Consider the following 15,596-nt stretch of genomic DNA (forward strand, 5'->3'; position numbering starts at 1 on the left):
AGAAAATAAAATAGAACTTTTTCGTTTTCGAGACGGACAAGCAAACTCGTTGAAAAATATTGTTGGAACGCGAAATCGAAGTAGCACAGAGCCAAGAGGATTGGCATAAGGAGCTCGGCTATGCCATTATTACAGTGTACAAAGAGAGTATTTCATTAAGAGAAATCGCGAGAAAATTGGGTATTTCGTACAATGGAGAGCACTTGACGATGAAGCGTTTTCGAGCCATCGTTCGCACAGGTCATCGCAGCGTTCGACCGAAATAAAACGAGCGATTCGCAATACTGGAAATTACGGGCCGGAAACTGAAACAGAAGTCAATAACGATAAGACGTCAGATAATTTGGTATCGGTTGACTGCAGTAAAAAAAGAAAAAGAAATAGCTCGTGCCGTTATTCGTTCTCAATGGTGCAATGGTAATACGCATAGAGATCACATTTGCAGATAAAATTTTCGAAAACGTAAAGATGAATTTTATTCGAGAGTAACGAAGATTAATTCGGCCGAGATTCTGTTCGCTTGGAAATCGTGCGTTTATAACGTGCGAATGAGCGTTAGTTAAAATCAGACATCCAAAATAACGGTTCTTTTAAACGTTTCTCGCACGAGATCCATCGACTGAAACAGAATTTTTTATTTAAATCGAAGCTACTTGTCGATAAACCGGATACACGAGTAAATAAAAATGAAACGATTAAAAAAGTACTAATATTTAATTGTTCCGAGTAATGACCATCATCGTGAGTGATTAAGATTTTCTTCGACTACGTCAATAATCATCGTCGTCGGTTCGATTTTTATTTTTGTCGCCGACAAGCATTATCGATAGCGAAAAATTGTACGATTAATTGTCTTACACGTTGTCGATGAACGTGTACTAATTATCGGTAATGCCGTTATCTACATGCGATCTACGTTATCGTGTGTACGAGTATAATTAAGATAAAGTAGATACTAACGAACGAAATATCATCCGACGATACCCCATCTTTTTTTGCCAGTGATCGATGACACAAATTCGTTTAAATGCATTTCGCTACAGTCGTAGCAAAAATTCTCTCTTGCCGCGCGTCTCTAAATAGAAAACACAGGCGCTAAATCCACCATCCAAATTGAAATCGAATTCGGCTCTCCTGTTGCGTTCGCCGCGAGTCGAACATAAATCACTTAGTGTTACGTCGTCGTACTTGAGCGGTTTAAAAGATTCAAGGTCAACGGTGTCGGTCTCAATTAATTGACTTTTAATGTAACACGTCGACACAATGGAAACAAACAGCGCATAACCCTGTTTCCATTGTTCGATGATTATAAAGGAGAAGCGCGTGTCTCCTTTCACTCGACCGTACGATCCACATCGCGCAATAAGAGGAATTACGAGTCGAACGGAGTTTACCTAATTTTTTACGTAATTGTTGCAGACGCTGGACTTCGACAGAGATGGTCTAACGAAGCTGAAGAAGGCGATCAAAGCCATCCACAACTCTGGAAACGGTGAGTGTCACGATTGTTCGGAAATTTGGAAATTCAACAGACCCTTGCGATAAATGTTTTATTTGTTTATTTATTCGACTTAAACGTTCCGATTTGCTTGTTATCGCTAATATACAGGGTGGTTGGTAACTGGTCGTACAAGCAAAAAAAGAAGTCGAAAATATAGAATAAAAATTTTTTTTTAATTTTTTAAATTCTTCCATCGAGACAACGATCTACAGTGAGATCCGTTGTAACGCACCGCACGCGTACCCAGCGAAGATTCAAAGTCGATTTTCTCGAAAACAAAGCGTCAAACGAAAAATTTGTATTCTATATTTTCGACTTCTTTTTTCGCGTAGAATCACCCCCCTTCCGCTTGTACCACCAGTTACCAACCAGCCTGTAGATAAAATACATATACCCGGAAGAAACGAAGCTACCTTTTTTTCTCGAATGAAAATCCTCGAATTAAATTCGCTGAGATTCAGCTCGTCGAAGGTTGGTAGATTTTTGCATAACGTAGACCAATTAACGCGCGTGAGTGACGCGAAGAAACGAACGAGGTAAAACGTATACGTAAATGTATAAAATACGTGGATATAGTTATTAATTATTTACGTCTACGGTTCGTTTGGAAACGCGTTATAAATCGATAGCTGTGGCGTTGAAACGAAAGGAGATATGGAAATGGACATAGAACAAGCGCAGGCTTGCATTTGTCACGTTAAATACGATACAGCTTGACGCAACTCGGAAACAGTATAATTACATACAAATACGTATTCTCTTTGCCGAGGATCTCGTGATTTCGACGTATTCCGTAACTGAGGCGAACAATCTGCGTTTGATATACCAGCTGGCTACCAAACGTAATTATAAACTTATTAACACGAATATCGTACATTCAGAAACGTACAACGATAATGAACACTGTCACGAATTTAATATCCTGTCGCCGAGAATATCGTTGTCAAATGAAATTCACGTCGAAGCTTAGTTCGTTGAAATTAATAGAATTTTAATAAGAGAGCTAGAGAACACGGAGAGAAAAATTGCTGGGAAATTTTAGAAGCAGACAAAAGTATTCGTGCTTCAAATTCTCCACTCCGATTTTTTCTCTTCTTTTTCTTTTTCTTTTTATTTTTTTTTTTTTTTTAATTTAATTTCACTCGAAACTATAACCCGACCTGGTTGGCGAAATTACCTTCAACGCAGCGACGAAGACGTTTTAATTAATACTCGAATACAGGGATACGCTGACAATCAGTGATCGCTGTTCCTTGACAAATCTAATTGCACAATTATATTCGATAGATCGCGCGATCTCGTTGCTGGTGGAAAAAAATTCGAGCGAAACTTCTCGCTTAAAAAAAAAACTTGCCTGAGCTTTAGGTAAAATTTGCATAATGTATACTCTCGTGCACGCCTCCTTAATTAATTCGATCTCAGCGATTAATTGCACAGCTGCGAAGAAATCGTCCAGATCTCGAGAATTATGCTAATGTCGTGGGTTGCAGGAAGAAAGAGGAACACGGGTTACGAAATTTGGATAGTCGCAGATTAGAATCGCGTATTAACGTGCAAGAAGAAGATGCAGTTTACAGATAACGAACGTGTAAGTTTCGTGACAGATTCGCGTTAGAGTAACAAGTCCCAACCTCTTTTCTCCTTTTCCTTTTCTATTTCTCTTTTTCTTTTTTTCCCCGGTGTTGTTAGTCTCGTGCGTTTCGTGCGTTTCGTTGCACAATTAAGCCGGAAAACCGATCGTTGCGCCTGCCATAATTACACCGCGGCTGTTTACGCGGCTATAGCAACGTTGCGATGAAAATATGAAAATATATACGATACACCAATAGAAGTGCTAGAGTAAGAGAGATATATGTAATGCGAGGGCATTATAAGCCGAAAGTCGTCCAAAGCCGAAAGGTGTGGACTAAGAATAAATAAATAAAATAATAAATATACGATACACCGAACTCGTCTAAGATGCTCGAATCGAAACCGCTGAAAACGATACGCGCAACGATCCTCGTTGAGAACCTTATCCGGAGAAATCGAAGAGATAAGTTCTCCAAACGTTGGATTTCAGCGAGTAAAAATCTCACACAGCAAAATCAACGTCCGAGTAGTTAACGGTAGATCAACTTTCTTATTAACGTTGTATTAACACTTTACCGACTGATAGTCTATTAATTGGTTTTCTGTCGCCGACGCTTACCGACCGATAGCCTACTAATCGACTTTTTGTCGTCGACAATCTTTCTCGTTATTTGAGCAGTAATTTGTTATTTAGTACTGAGGTACCTTGCTCGGTCGCGTCAGTTGCGTCGCTTTGTAAGCTGTCACAGTTTTATACCAATTTGAAAAACTTACCGTTCGCGATGAACGAGAACGAATGATATTGGAGAGCGTAAACCGAAACAGAGGCAGCGCCAGGGAGAATCTGCGCCTGTGCTGCCGGTCGGACGTGCGTATGCCGTTGAACCGCTAGCGGTCGGTAAAGTGTTGACATAATAAAAAAAGTTGGAGTAATAAAGCAACCGAGAAAGAACGACGCGGTTAACGAGCGAGCAAAGGGTGGAATGTTTCGATAATCCGACTTTGCGTAGCAGAGGTTTCTACCGTGTGAAAAATTACACAGAAAATTAATCGAAGATAAATAGCGATGTTTGCGTGGTTTTTGTGTTACAGCTCACGTCGATAACGAGGTGTACCTTGGAAGGGCACTGGAAAGGCTCGGGGATGCAGCCTTGAAAGAACAGGAACCGGATATCGGCGCTGCTTTCTTAAAGTTCGCCGTCGTCACGAAGGAATTGAGCGCCCTCATGAAAACTCTGGTTTGTGCCAATATCTTCACACGCGGTTCCATAACGATCCTTCGATCCGACCAACCATACGTTTACGTTCGACGCTGGCTTAACGATGAATATCTTATTATTTTAGGTCGTCCGAAAAGTTTCTTTCGTTTTATAAGGAAATAACGGGTGCACAACATTTTTCGTTTTATATTACTTTATCGAATTACGTATGATTCATTTCCTTCTATCAAGATAAAGATTACAACGTTTGACAGATTAGGTTTCACGTTTGTATAAAGACGCATCGTTGTAAAAGACGTGTCTGTAAAAGAAAGACACTTTTCGGACTACTTAATATTAAAGTAAATATATTCCAATATCTCGATACGTTACAATTTCCATCAACGGAGAATACGGTTCTACCATTCGAGTTTTCTATCGCAAATGCGTTCCGTTTTTAATTGGCTGTTACGTCGCAATCGCGTCTACAGGTTCGATGTAACTTGCTTTTATCGAATTTTTCACCGAAGCCGAAATTCTCGGTTTTATTCGCCTCGACGTCTAAGTATCAGATACGCGTTCGAATTACACACTAGGTTTTCTGAATTCTTCGAGTATCTTCAAGATATTTAGCCGTAAAAGTCAGTTCTCTTGCCAGTTGCTGAAATTTCCTACCACCTCGATTTTCATCCGACGAAATCAAATTTCCAAGCGTCTCGCTGATCTGCCTGCCAATACGCTGCTCGCGTTCTTCTTCCATTCGTCGTTTCCAAAATCAGAATCGCACAATCGGCAACGAAACTCTGGAAAAATTCTCAACCTCCGGTTAGACCGATGGAAACTACGCGTTGGAGGTTCTTCGATTCTTCTCGAAAACCATGTTCGATTAAGTATTCGATGGAAGACCAGAGCGGCTGCTTTTCATAGAGGAAAGAGCAAGTTATTCTCACCAGACTTGGAATTCGCCGCGCTAAGCCGAACACGCTCTCATCCCGTGACTAAAATTGAGCCAAATAAGTGCAATCACTGCGGCTGTATTCCGTCTGTGTACATCATCTTCTCGAGTGTGGTAATGCGTTTACCAATGCGAGGTTAAATTTCGTCTTCCAAACGAGATTCAGTCGCCATAATGCGACTAGACCATAAAACGGGTATCGCGGGATTTTTTTATTTTCTCAAAATTGACGTTAATTTGTATCGCCGATTACAATGGCGCCGTGTCATATCGATCGAAGGTTAGGTTCGTTTATTTATTTATTCAAATTGCTATATAATTAATACATAATTGACTGTATTATTATTGCATCGTTATTTCTATTATTATTACATATTACGTAATATACGATATACAAATATTAAATTAATATAATTATGTATTCTATAGTAATACAATATATTAATATTAATTAAAATTGATATTAATTTGTATCGCCGATTACAATGGCGCCGTGTCATATCGATTGAAGGTTAGGTTCGTTTATTTATTTATTCAACTTGCTATATAATTAATACATAATTGACTGTATTATCATTGCATCGTTATTTCTATTATTATTATATATTACGTAATATACAATATACAAATATTAAATTAATATAATTATGTATTCTATAGTAATACAATATATTAATATTAATTAAAATTGATATTAATTTGTATCGCCGATTACAATGGCGCCGTGTCATATCGATTGAAGGTTAGGTTCGTTTATTTATTTATTCAACTTGCTATATAATTAATACATAATTGACTGTATTATTATTGCATCGTTATTTCTATTATTATTACATATTACGTAATATACGATATACAAATATTAAATTAATATAATTATGTATTCTATAATAATACAATATATTAATATTAATATAATATTAATATAATACAGTTAACAGAATTAAATTATACTAATATATTTTATTAATTAATTTTATACAATTATATTAACATAATTAATACATAATTATATTAATATAATAAATACATAATTATAGTATAATTATATTAATACTAAGTTTGTAACTCTAGCCTTCTTGTATTTTACACTTCGCCTCCTCCTTTTTTTTTTCTTTTTATATATAATCTTGTCGCGTGTCTTGCGATGAATCGCCAGCGTCGAGAACGGGAAATGCCTGACGCTACCTTAAATGAAATAAATAACAAGGATAACAAGCTGTTAATCTGAAACCTCGTTGAACAGATGCAGAACATCAACAACATCGTGATGTTTCCCCTGGACTCGGTGCTGAAGGGTGATCTGCGAGGCGTGAAAGGCGACTTGAAAAGGCCGTTCGAAAAGGCGTGGAAAGATTACGAGGCTAAATACGCGAAAATCGAGAAGGAAAAGAAGCAGCACGCGAAAGAGGCTGGCCTCATTCGAACGGAAGTGACGCCGGCCGAGATCGCCGACGAGATGGAGAAGGAGAGAAGATTGTTTCAATTGCAAATGTGCGAGGTGAGGTCGCCGAAACAGATCTGCAACAGCCGACTATAATACGTTCAAGTTGTATGCTTATTGCGCGACGATCGCTCTGATTTTTCTGGCCTGCGGAGCAAACCGACTCAACGAGGGAAACGCGTTCTTTTGTAATCGCTTTGGAACAAAAAAAAGAAAAAAAGAAAAAGAAAAAAAAGAGAAAACGAAACTTTAGACATCAGGAGCGCGTGACAAAATTTTGATGCTAAAGCTTCGATTTCGAATTTTGCGCTTTGCACGTTCGAACGAATAATCTTCTATCGCGAAATCTCGTATGATACGTATTCGATCTTTGCCCCCCCCCCCCCCGTTAGAGTTTCGAATTTCAAGCTTGTCGAATCGAATTAGTTTGCTGTCCTCGGGCTTTTAAACCGGGGACGTTCTTACAAACGAGGTTTCGCGGACGAACAAAAATTAATTCGATGAGTCACGATCGCAGATTGATGGAAACCTGGAAATTTCCAAGTAGATTGCCGCTTGTTGTTCACATGTTGCGCTGATTATGCATGCAAGGGCAAACTACAGATTAATTACTGGGAAAACAAAGACAGAACGCGAAATTATTTTTAGCTGGTAGGCGCCACGTCCTTGCGTAAATTATAGTTTATTCCACCGAACGGTCTTCAATTGATTCTTTCGCGTCAATTTCCAATGAATTATTCCGAGATAAGGAAGCAAGATAAAAGTAATCGTAACACGTAGGTAATTAAGGAACAAGCAAAGTAATTTCTATTTATCGATCTCGAGATATCGGCGAGGCAAGTGGTAATGTAAGATTCTGAAAATTAATATGTAAATGATCCATCCTATGTAGATGCAGATGTAAATTATGATATCCTTATATGCGTTGTGTGTTTCTGTTTCGCAGTATCTTATAAAAGTGAACGAGATCAAAACGAAGAAAGGAATTGAGCTGCTTCAGCATCTAGTCGAATATTACCATGCACAAACCAAGTAAGTGCGATATTTTGTTTAACAACGCTGTACGTAATATGATTTTTCAAGAATTACAACAAATCTCTCACGATTCTCAACGATACCTTTCATTCTCTGTTAGAAGCTGAATTATCTAAATTTTATTCCATGTTATAGGAACGTCTCCTTTGAAACGTTCTTTAAATGCTCTTCTTTCTGTCTTTTAAAATCGTTGAAAATCAACTAGAAAAGAATCAGATAGCCTTTTACGTTTTACATCGTTTCTGTGTTCTACAGTTACTTTCAAGACGGCCTAAAAACCATCGAACACTTTGGTTCGTACGTGGCTGACTTGAGTGTAAAATTGCAAAAGATCAGGCAGACGCAAGACGAGGAGAGAAGGCGACTAACAGAACTGAGGAATCTCCTTAGAAGCTCAGGTTGCGACAAAGAGGTAAATTAGCCAATTTCCATAGGATATTCGCGTATCCTGTTGGTCCATTGGAATAGCAATTTATATAAATGTTTAATGTATCGTGTCAACAATTGTCATATATCATTATGCGATTTCCAGTTGAACGTAAACGCGAATGCAGGATATTCGCTTCACCAGCTGCAAGGAGATAAGCAACACGGCGTTACCAGGTCCGGGCATCTTCTGAAGAAAAGCGAAGGAAAAATGAGGAGAGTTTGGCAAAAGAGACGCTGCGCGGTTCAAGCCGAAGGCTATCTAGATATCTGTCACGCGGACGAGAATAAACCACCGACGAGAGTGAATTTATTAACCTGTCAAATCAAGCTAGTACCGGATGACAAACGGGGTTTCGATCTCATTAGTTGTAAGTTGAACTGTTAAGCTATCGACGATGAGGTTTCAAGGCGAGATTTTCAACGATCCTAAATACATATCTAATATCCATAAGCGTTTGGACACCTCGTGTTCGGATATCGTTGCACAAATAATTCAAAATATAACGAAATATATTTGTACTTATACTTGATTGATATATCTGTATCTGATGTTCGTTCGTTGCAGACAACAGGACGTATCATTTTCAAGCGGAAGACGAAGCAGACCAGAGAGCGTGGATGTCCGTTTTGGTAAACTGCAAGGAACGTGCCCTGCTTCGAGCATTCGACGCCAGTGGCAAGGCAGAGGCTGGCACAGGAAATCCAAGTTTAGTCGAACTTCAACAGGCTGTAATACGATGTGTCATGAGGTTACCTGGAAACGATCAATGCTGCGACTGTTCATCGCAAAATGGTAAATTTTGTATATAGTATCCATGAACATGATTCAGCGATGATCTGTAAAAATATAAAACTAACGGGGTCCTCCTCTGTTCGATAGATGCTACGTGGCTCTCTACAAATTTTGGCATAATCGTATGCATAGAATGTAGCGGAATTCACCGGGACTTAGGAGTGCACATATCCAGAATACAGTCCTTAACGTTAGACAACGTTGGCACTGCTCAATTACTTCTTGCACGGCACATGACCAATCAGGCGTTTAACGAAGTGATGGAAGCTACATTGCATCATAATCACAAGCCAACGCCAACTTCAACGATGTATGTGCGAGCCAGATTTATTTGAGTTTATATCAGTATGAATTTTCATATAGTTTCTCTGTGATTAAACGTGTTTCATTCGTGTGATTTAGGGAAGAAAGATACGAATTTATAAGAGCCAAGTATGTGGATAAGAGATACGTGATGAACACTTGTGCAGATGAACGAGATCTCCTTTCTGATTTGGAACACGCCGTTAATAATCGCGACCTGCAACAACTTCTGCAAGTCTATGCTGAAAACGTAGATTTAGCAGCACCCTTGCCTACCTCGGTACGATTTTTTTAATCGAATTGAAAGTGAAAAATAAAAGATGCGATATAGAACGCTAATTACCTCAAGTAAAAACATTTTGCGCGAAAACATGGAATGTCAAAAAAATAGAATGGAACTTATTTATATTTATTTATATAAAAAAATTAGCTCGTATTAAAAATTTATCAAACCTCGAATACGACAATACAATTGCATTGGAATGAATAAATCTGTCATTCAAAAATCTCTCATAAAAACAACTTGTTCCAATCAATGTTAATAATTCCGAAAATTATAACTTGTCAGGACTTATATTGTACGTTGTTTTCCTGTAGGATCTGGGCGAGACGGCTTTACATTTAGCGATTCTACGCGAAATGGGAAACAGTTTACATATTATAGATTTCCTAGTGCAGAATATGTCGACGGGTGGTATAGATAGGACTACGATCGACGGAGAAACAGCGTTACATCTTTGTGCACGACACGACAGAGCAGAAGCGATGAAGCTGTTACTACGGGCAGGCGCTGATCCAACACACCGAAATAAACAGGATAAAACTCCGCTTGACATTGCTCAGGAAATGGGACATCACACATGTAAAGAACTGGTAACGCATCAAACAATTGCCATCTAATTTGTATAACAATATCGTACGTATGTACACACAATAACAGTTAACTGTTTCATTGTCCTCAGTTGAGTCATGCTCTACAAAGACAGAAAACATTGTTTGATAATGTTAACATCGATTGGAATCTTTCACACGACGAAGGATCTACTGATTTTTCTGACGATGAAACGATAATAGAAGACAGGGTATGTTTAAAGAATAATAAGGCTAGAAGTTATTGAAATCATTTGTTTTAACGATTCATGCGCGTTTGTTTTAGAATGGCTGTTTAACACCTGAAAAGAAGTCTCGCAGTAGGCCGCCTTCTTATGTAGGCGGTGGTGGTAGTGGTGGTGGTACCGGATCGGGAGATTCACCAGTGACTTTACGTAGTCGAAGTAGCACTTGCGATAGCCTGCAAAGCGGTTCTTCTCCAAGTTCCTCGACAAATAGACAACAAATGCCTCCACCACCACCACCTCAATCGAGGAAACCTGTTGTTGGTATGATATCGTATTAAATTAATATTGAATTAGCATTGAATACGGTGCAGATATTGTTAGTTCAAAGAGTCGAGCCAAACAGAATCGATCGTGTGATATTTGCCGTGGTTTCGCGCCGTTCTCTTCTATTTTAATCTATTTCATAGTAGCTGTTGTATATTACACTTTCACCTGCAAATTGTGGATTAGAATCTTATTGCTTTTTCAGTACCTGCTCCCATGGCTCCAGATATTTCGGTCAATATTCATGGATCACTGAAGAAGCGTGTAGCGCCGCCACCACCACCGGCCGGAAGTACAGGTGGTATACCTTCCTCTCATTACGGTACTCTACCTTCGTCCGCGTCTTTAGCAGCGTCAACGCATAGCCGTACAACGAGCGAACCGATCTTAGCTGGGCATTCTTTACATACTCTACCACATGCGTTAAATACATTAAACAGTCAGCATCATAAAAGATCGCCCAGTGGAGATTCTTCAACGGGACACGGTGCGTTTGAAAATTCACGCAAACTCCTCTACGAACTGCCGTCTAGTTCGGGTAAATTTGGAACCTTCCCATCCAATCTGTTCCCCAAGTTTATTCGGTTTTCTCTGTTATCGTTAGGTACGGACAAAGTAAACAGCTCGACGCTCCAGAGGCCGAGGAATCCTCCACCTCCAGCCCCATCCGGTATCAATTCGTCCAGATTGAGCAACGGACGTAGCAGTGAATCATTAAGCTCTATGTGTTCGGATCATGGTTTGGGTAATCCCATTCCGCCTCCACGTAAGGTAAGTTCACATCTTAGATTTAGCTTTATAAAGATTTAAAGTGACTCACGGAAGTATTCGAACATTTCTAGAAATGTTTTATGTATACAAAAGATTTTGAAATCTCTATAACGGGACACGATTGTCGCGATTATATTGGCACAATTTGAAACAGATAAGGAAATCTATATATAAGAAGTTATAAGATATATATTGGAAGCATATTCATAAGAATATTCTATGATCTGTGATCGGATACTTTTGCGAGTGACTGTATGTACGAAAATAGAGAAAATAGGAAAATAGGATGACGGGTATCTTTTTTTAAAAAAAGGAACTATAAAAATATTGAATTAAGGAAATCGAGGAATAACTTATCTTTTTTTTTTATTATTTTTTACTATGTATTGCGAGTCCATTGAAATATTATTTCACGCTACGGCGAATAATGTTTTATTTGTATTTTATTTGGCGCATATCAGACATCGATGCTGGTAGATATCTAATATATCCTTTTAAAGCCATGTGTATGTACATACATCCGTTTATACGTGAAAATCGTTCATGTTAATATTAACGTATCACGCTAACTATGGAGATATTAACACAATGTTATTCCTACCACTGACCCATGTAGTACTTAACCAGATAGCTTCTCCTCGATTCTTGTTTTTAAGAACTTTTGGTACTCTGCATATCATACTAACTACACATGTACACCCGTGATTTAATATTCTCATTTATATACATATTATGTCTATCTCTCATTCACGAATCAAATGCTCATTACACCTCGCCAATGTTGAACCTTTGCGAAGTGATTCACACTTGTTCCTATGTTTGCATAAATCATAAATCATTAATTCATGTCATTTCAAAAAATAACCAGAGTAAAATATTTCAAAGTCTAATATAATAAATACTAATCTTATCAAGAAATTTTGCTATATTTAACGACGCCATATAAAATTGTAGTATATCATTAATGAATCAAGAAATATTAAAGAACTGAAAATTTTATTAACAAATGTCTATCCTTACAAGGGAAGTTAACAAACGACAATTAGCATAACAAGTAAATCTTTCTTATCAAAGTGTTATTTGAAGATTGAAAAGGCAAACAAGATATTTTCCACAGAAAAAATCGAGACACATGCCCCTTTTCTTTTCAAAATATCAAATTGGTGATTAGACACTGCATGTATCTCAAAGACAGTGCTTTATGGTTTGTTATTAACCATTGTTGGTACAGCGAAGGGACCGGGCCAGGCTAGAGAGCTACGCTGAGGAGCCTTCATCTTTGCTCCCAAATCTGAATCTGGTAAACATCAGCCATCCCACATTACTACCTGCTACACTTGAAATGTTTATTATCAATCGTATGCAATACTCTAATTTAAAAAGACTAACGCAAAAATTAAAACGTCAGGACAGCCAAAATAGCTCAATTATAGAAATGAAACGTTAGCAAATATGTCATTTGCTATCATTATCATTTATTTCTTTGTATATCTCGTTTATTAGTTTATTATTATTATTTACTCAGATATATTTACGTACTTATATATATTATGTACCTTGGTAATATTGCATATGTATTTCAAAAATGATACAATTCAAACAAGCTTTTCAGGAAAAGCGACTTTAATTAAAATAATAAAAATTGTAACGCGAAAGCATTATTGGATGTTCCTTTCAAGTGTAGTAACACTTTGCATGATCAGTCGTGCTATCCGTAACCATCGTTCTTTCATGTCAATGCTTTTGGTATTATCTCTTCTAAAAACATGATCTCACTAAGTTTTGTTCGATTTAATTCATCATAATTTTGTATCGTGATCGTACTTACATAGTTTTGACAGTTCTGTTCGATTTCCGATCGAGTTATTTCATTTCCTGGACTTCTGCTATATTTACGAGTCTAATCATTTCTGGCAATAAAATGTTTTGTGTGATTAGGACACCTGGTCGTTAACATGATTCTGCCAGCAAACGACCATGCTTTCCCGATCCTAATTGTGAATGTGACATTTACGTTAATCGAAACTCCTGGGACTGTGTGTGCTTTAGAACTTAATTTGCGCATGAAATTGTCCCGAATTTGTGTTTGATAATAGCACTTGAACGCACTGAACCCGTTAAGTTATTCTAACGTAATATTACCCTCGTAAGCTTGCAAAGTGGATGAAATTAGTGGCAAGGTTAATGGCTACTATCTTACATAGTACAGAAGCCATGCCATAATCATCTACCACTTTGTTACTAACAATCTTATTAATAGCTTAAATTTGACAATTGTAAATTATTTCTAACAGGTATGAAATTGATGTGTATTATTGGAAATTCTAGTTCACTAAAAATAGAGCATTTGGTAAACAGCAATAAGCAAACTATAGAGAGATTAGATTTAAGAATATCATATTTCATATTCGAAAGAATATAAATATTATGTAATTATTTTTTATTTACATTATGTAATTAGAAATTTGTATAATAATTATTTCTAGCAAAGAATGTAAATATTATATAATTATTTTTTATTTACATTATGTAATTAGAAATCTGTATAACAATTATTTCTAGCAAAGAATGTAAATATTATATAATTATTTTTTATTTACATTATGTAATTAGAAATTTGTATAATAATTATTTCTAGCAAAGAAACATAATTAAGAGGTACATTAGTTATATAATTAGATAGTACTTAAATTATGTTACAAATTTATTATAAAAGAGCTGTATTATCTTTATAAATTTACAGACAGACATATCACAACACATTGCGTACACCTAAGAAATGTGCTGCTTTTCTATTTTGTTTTATTAAATGCTATTTGCTTGCTACATTTCAGATAATTGAATCTGAATAATACAGCTTATATTTTGCAACAGACATTCCTGCAAAGGAATCGTGAAATGTACTTGCTAAGTGCCTGTGAAAATTTAAGATAGTTTCAGTCCATTGTAATGCAGCTTCAGTATGTTGCAATGAAAGCATTTTGCATGTCAAAATGCAAACAGAAGAGCAGAGGAATTATTGATCAGTAAAAGTAGATTGTGAAAAGTTGGCTTCATATAGTTTATAGTTCATTTTATGTTATCATTTCAGTCTCATTATTCCTCCATTTCTGAACGAATAGTTTTTATTTAAATCAATTTTTGAACAATCATATCTAAAAAAATGTTTAATCTACTGCTAATATGTTTTATTTAAATGTGTCAATAAAAAAATTATTTTTGTAGGTATGAATATTCATATTTAACATTGTTTGTTAAAATGAAACAAGCAAACATGAAGGAGCACATATTTTAATAACGCCATATTAACAATGTATACTATTTATGAAAATATTTGTTATAAAATCTTGAGCTGATTAAGTACTGTAAGAATAAGGTATGCGAATATTGATTTGTAAAAAAATCTGACTGTATTCATGTGATATGAACAATTGATGTATAGATACTCGTTAATTTACAAAAAAATTATTACAATCATATTTTTCTTATTAGAATCATAAGTGCTTTTCATCTTTTAAGGATATTAGTTACACTTGTATGAATATTAAAAGTATTTCTTACCGGTACAAGATATATTCTTGCATTCTCCAATAATATTTATTAATACAATTTATCGATATAATTACTATCATTGTGTAAACAATAACTAGCATTTAATTTAACTTCAGAAAATATGAGCATCAATGAAAGAAGATTAATAACATTTATTCTAAAATTTTGTTTAATTATCGAGTATCTACAGAAACAAACGTCTTAATCTTTATCTCTATCTATAAAAATAAAAATAATCCTTTTACAAAAGCAAATAATTGGAACAGAACACTGTACGCAATGTGTTGGTCTCCTACCACAGATTCTTCAAAATCTAGTTTCCTCCATGCATGATATCCACTACAATGTAAAAAAGAACGAAAAAAAAACCCACCAAATCAATTAGGAAATAAAGAAAAAATAAAAGTTTACTTACTTATGCACGATCTGCATAGAGTCTTGTCAAAAAGCTATCCTCTTTCTCTTTCTTCCACTTCTAGAATTTCCAATTTAACTATCCTTGCGATCCAAGGAAGCATTCTTCGCATTGTTCTCGATCTTGACTCGCGATCTCGATGCTCGTGAGTTCGTTAAAGAGTGCTTGCTTCGTCCATGGAAGACTAAAAAAAAAAAGAAAACGCACAAAAATGGACATATGTCCATATCTCTTTCGTCCATACA

General features: G+C 36.4%; 1 protein-coding gene across 12 annotated transcripts in view; it reads left to right on the plus strand.

Moving 5' to 3' along the window:
* Asap (ArfGAP domain of ASAP) overlaps positions 1-15,596 on the plus strand; it is a 55,778-nt gene that overhangs the window by 33,332 nt on the left and 6,850 nt on the right. For 5 of the 12 annotated variants that reach the window (XM_033337664.2, XM_033337661.2, XM_033337669.2 and 2 more), the window contains 15 exons: positions 1,420-1,492; positions 4,166-4,311; positions 6,474-6,728; positions 7,618-7,703; positions 7,962-8,118; positions 8,239-8,503; positions 8,701-8,928; positions 9,016-9,238; positions 9,331-9,511; positions 9,829-10,104; positions 10,194-10,313; positions 10,388-10,610; positions 10,819-11,151; positions 11,218-11,384; positions 12,616-12,684. In XM_033337664.2, the coding sequence (XP_033193555.1) occupies positions 1,420-1,492; positions 4,166-4,311; positions 6,474-6,728; positions 7,618-7,703; positions 7,962-8,118; positions 8,239-8,503; positions 8,701-8,928; positions 9,016-9,238; positions 9,331-9,511; positions 9,829-10,104; positions 10,194-10,313; positions 10,388-10,610; positions 10,819-11,151; positions 11,218-11,384; positions 12,616-12,684 (2,802 nt within the window). Of the gene's footprint in view, positions 1-1,419; positions 1,493-4,165; positions 4,312-6,473; positions 6,729-7,617; positions 7,704-7,961; positions 8,119-8,238; positions 8,504-8,700; positions 8,929-9,015; positions 9,239-9,330; positions 9,512-9,828; positions 10,105-10,193; positions 10,314-10,387; positions 10,611-10,818; positions 11,152-11,217; positions 11,385-12,615; positions 12,685-14,609; positions 15,342-15,596 lie in introns of those variants that run through there. The other 7 variants (XM_033337667.2, XM_033337663.2, XM_033337674.2 and 4 more) reach the window with 5 other exon arrangements.

Source organism: Bombus vancouverensis, chromosome 5 (genome assembly GCF_051014615.1).
Source record: "Bombus vancouverensis nearcticus chromosome 5, iyBomVanc1_principal, whole genome shotgun sequence".
Taxonomy (NCBI): Eukaryota; Metazoa; Arthropoda; class Insecta; order Hymenoptera; family Apidae; genus Bombus; species Bombus vancouverensis.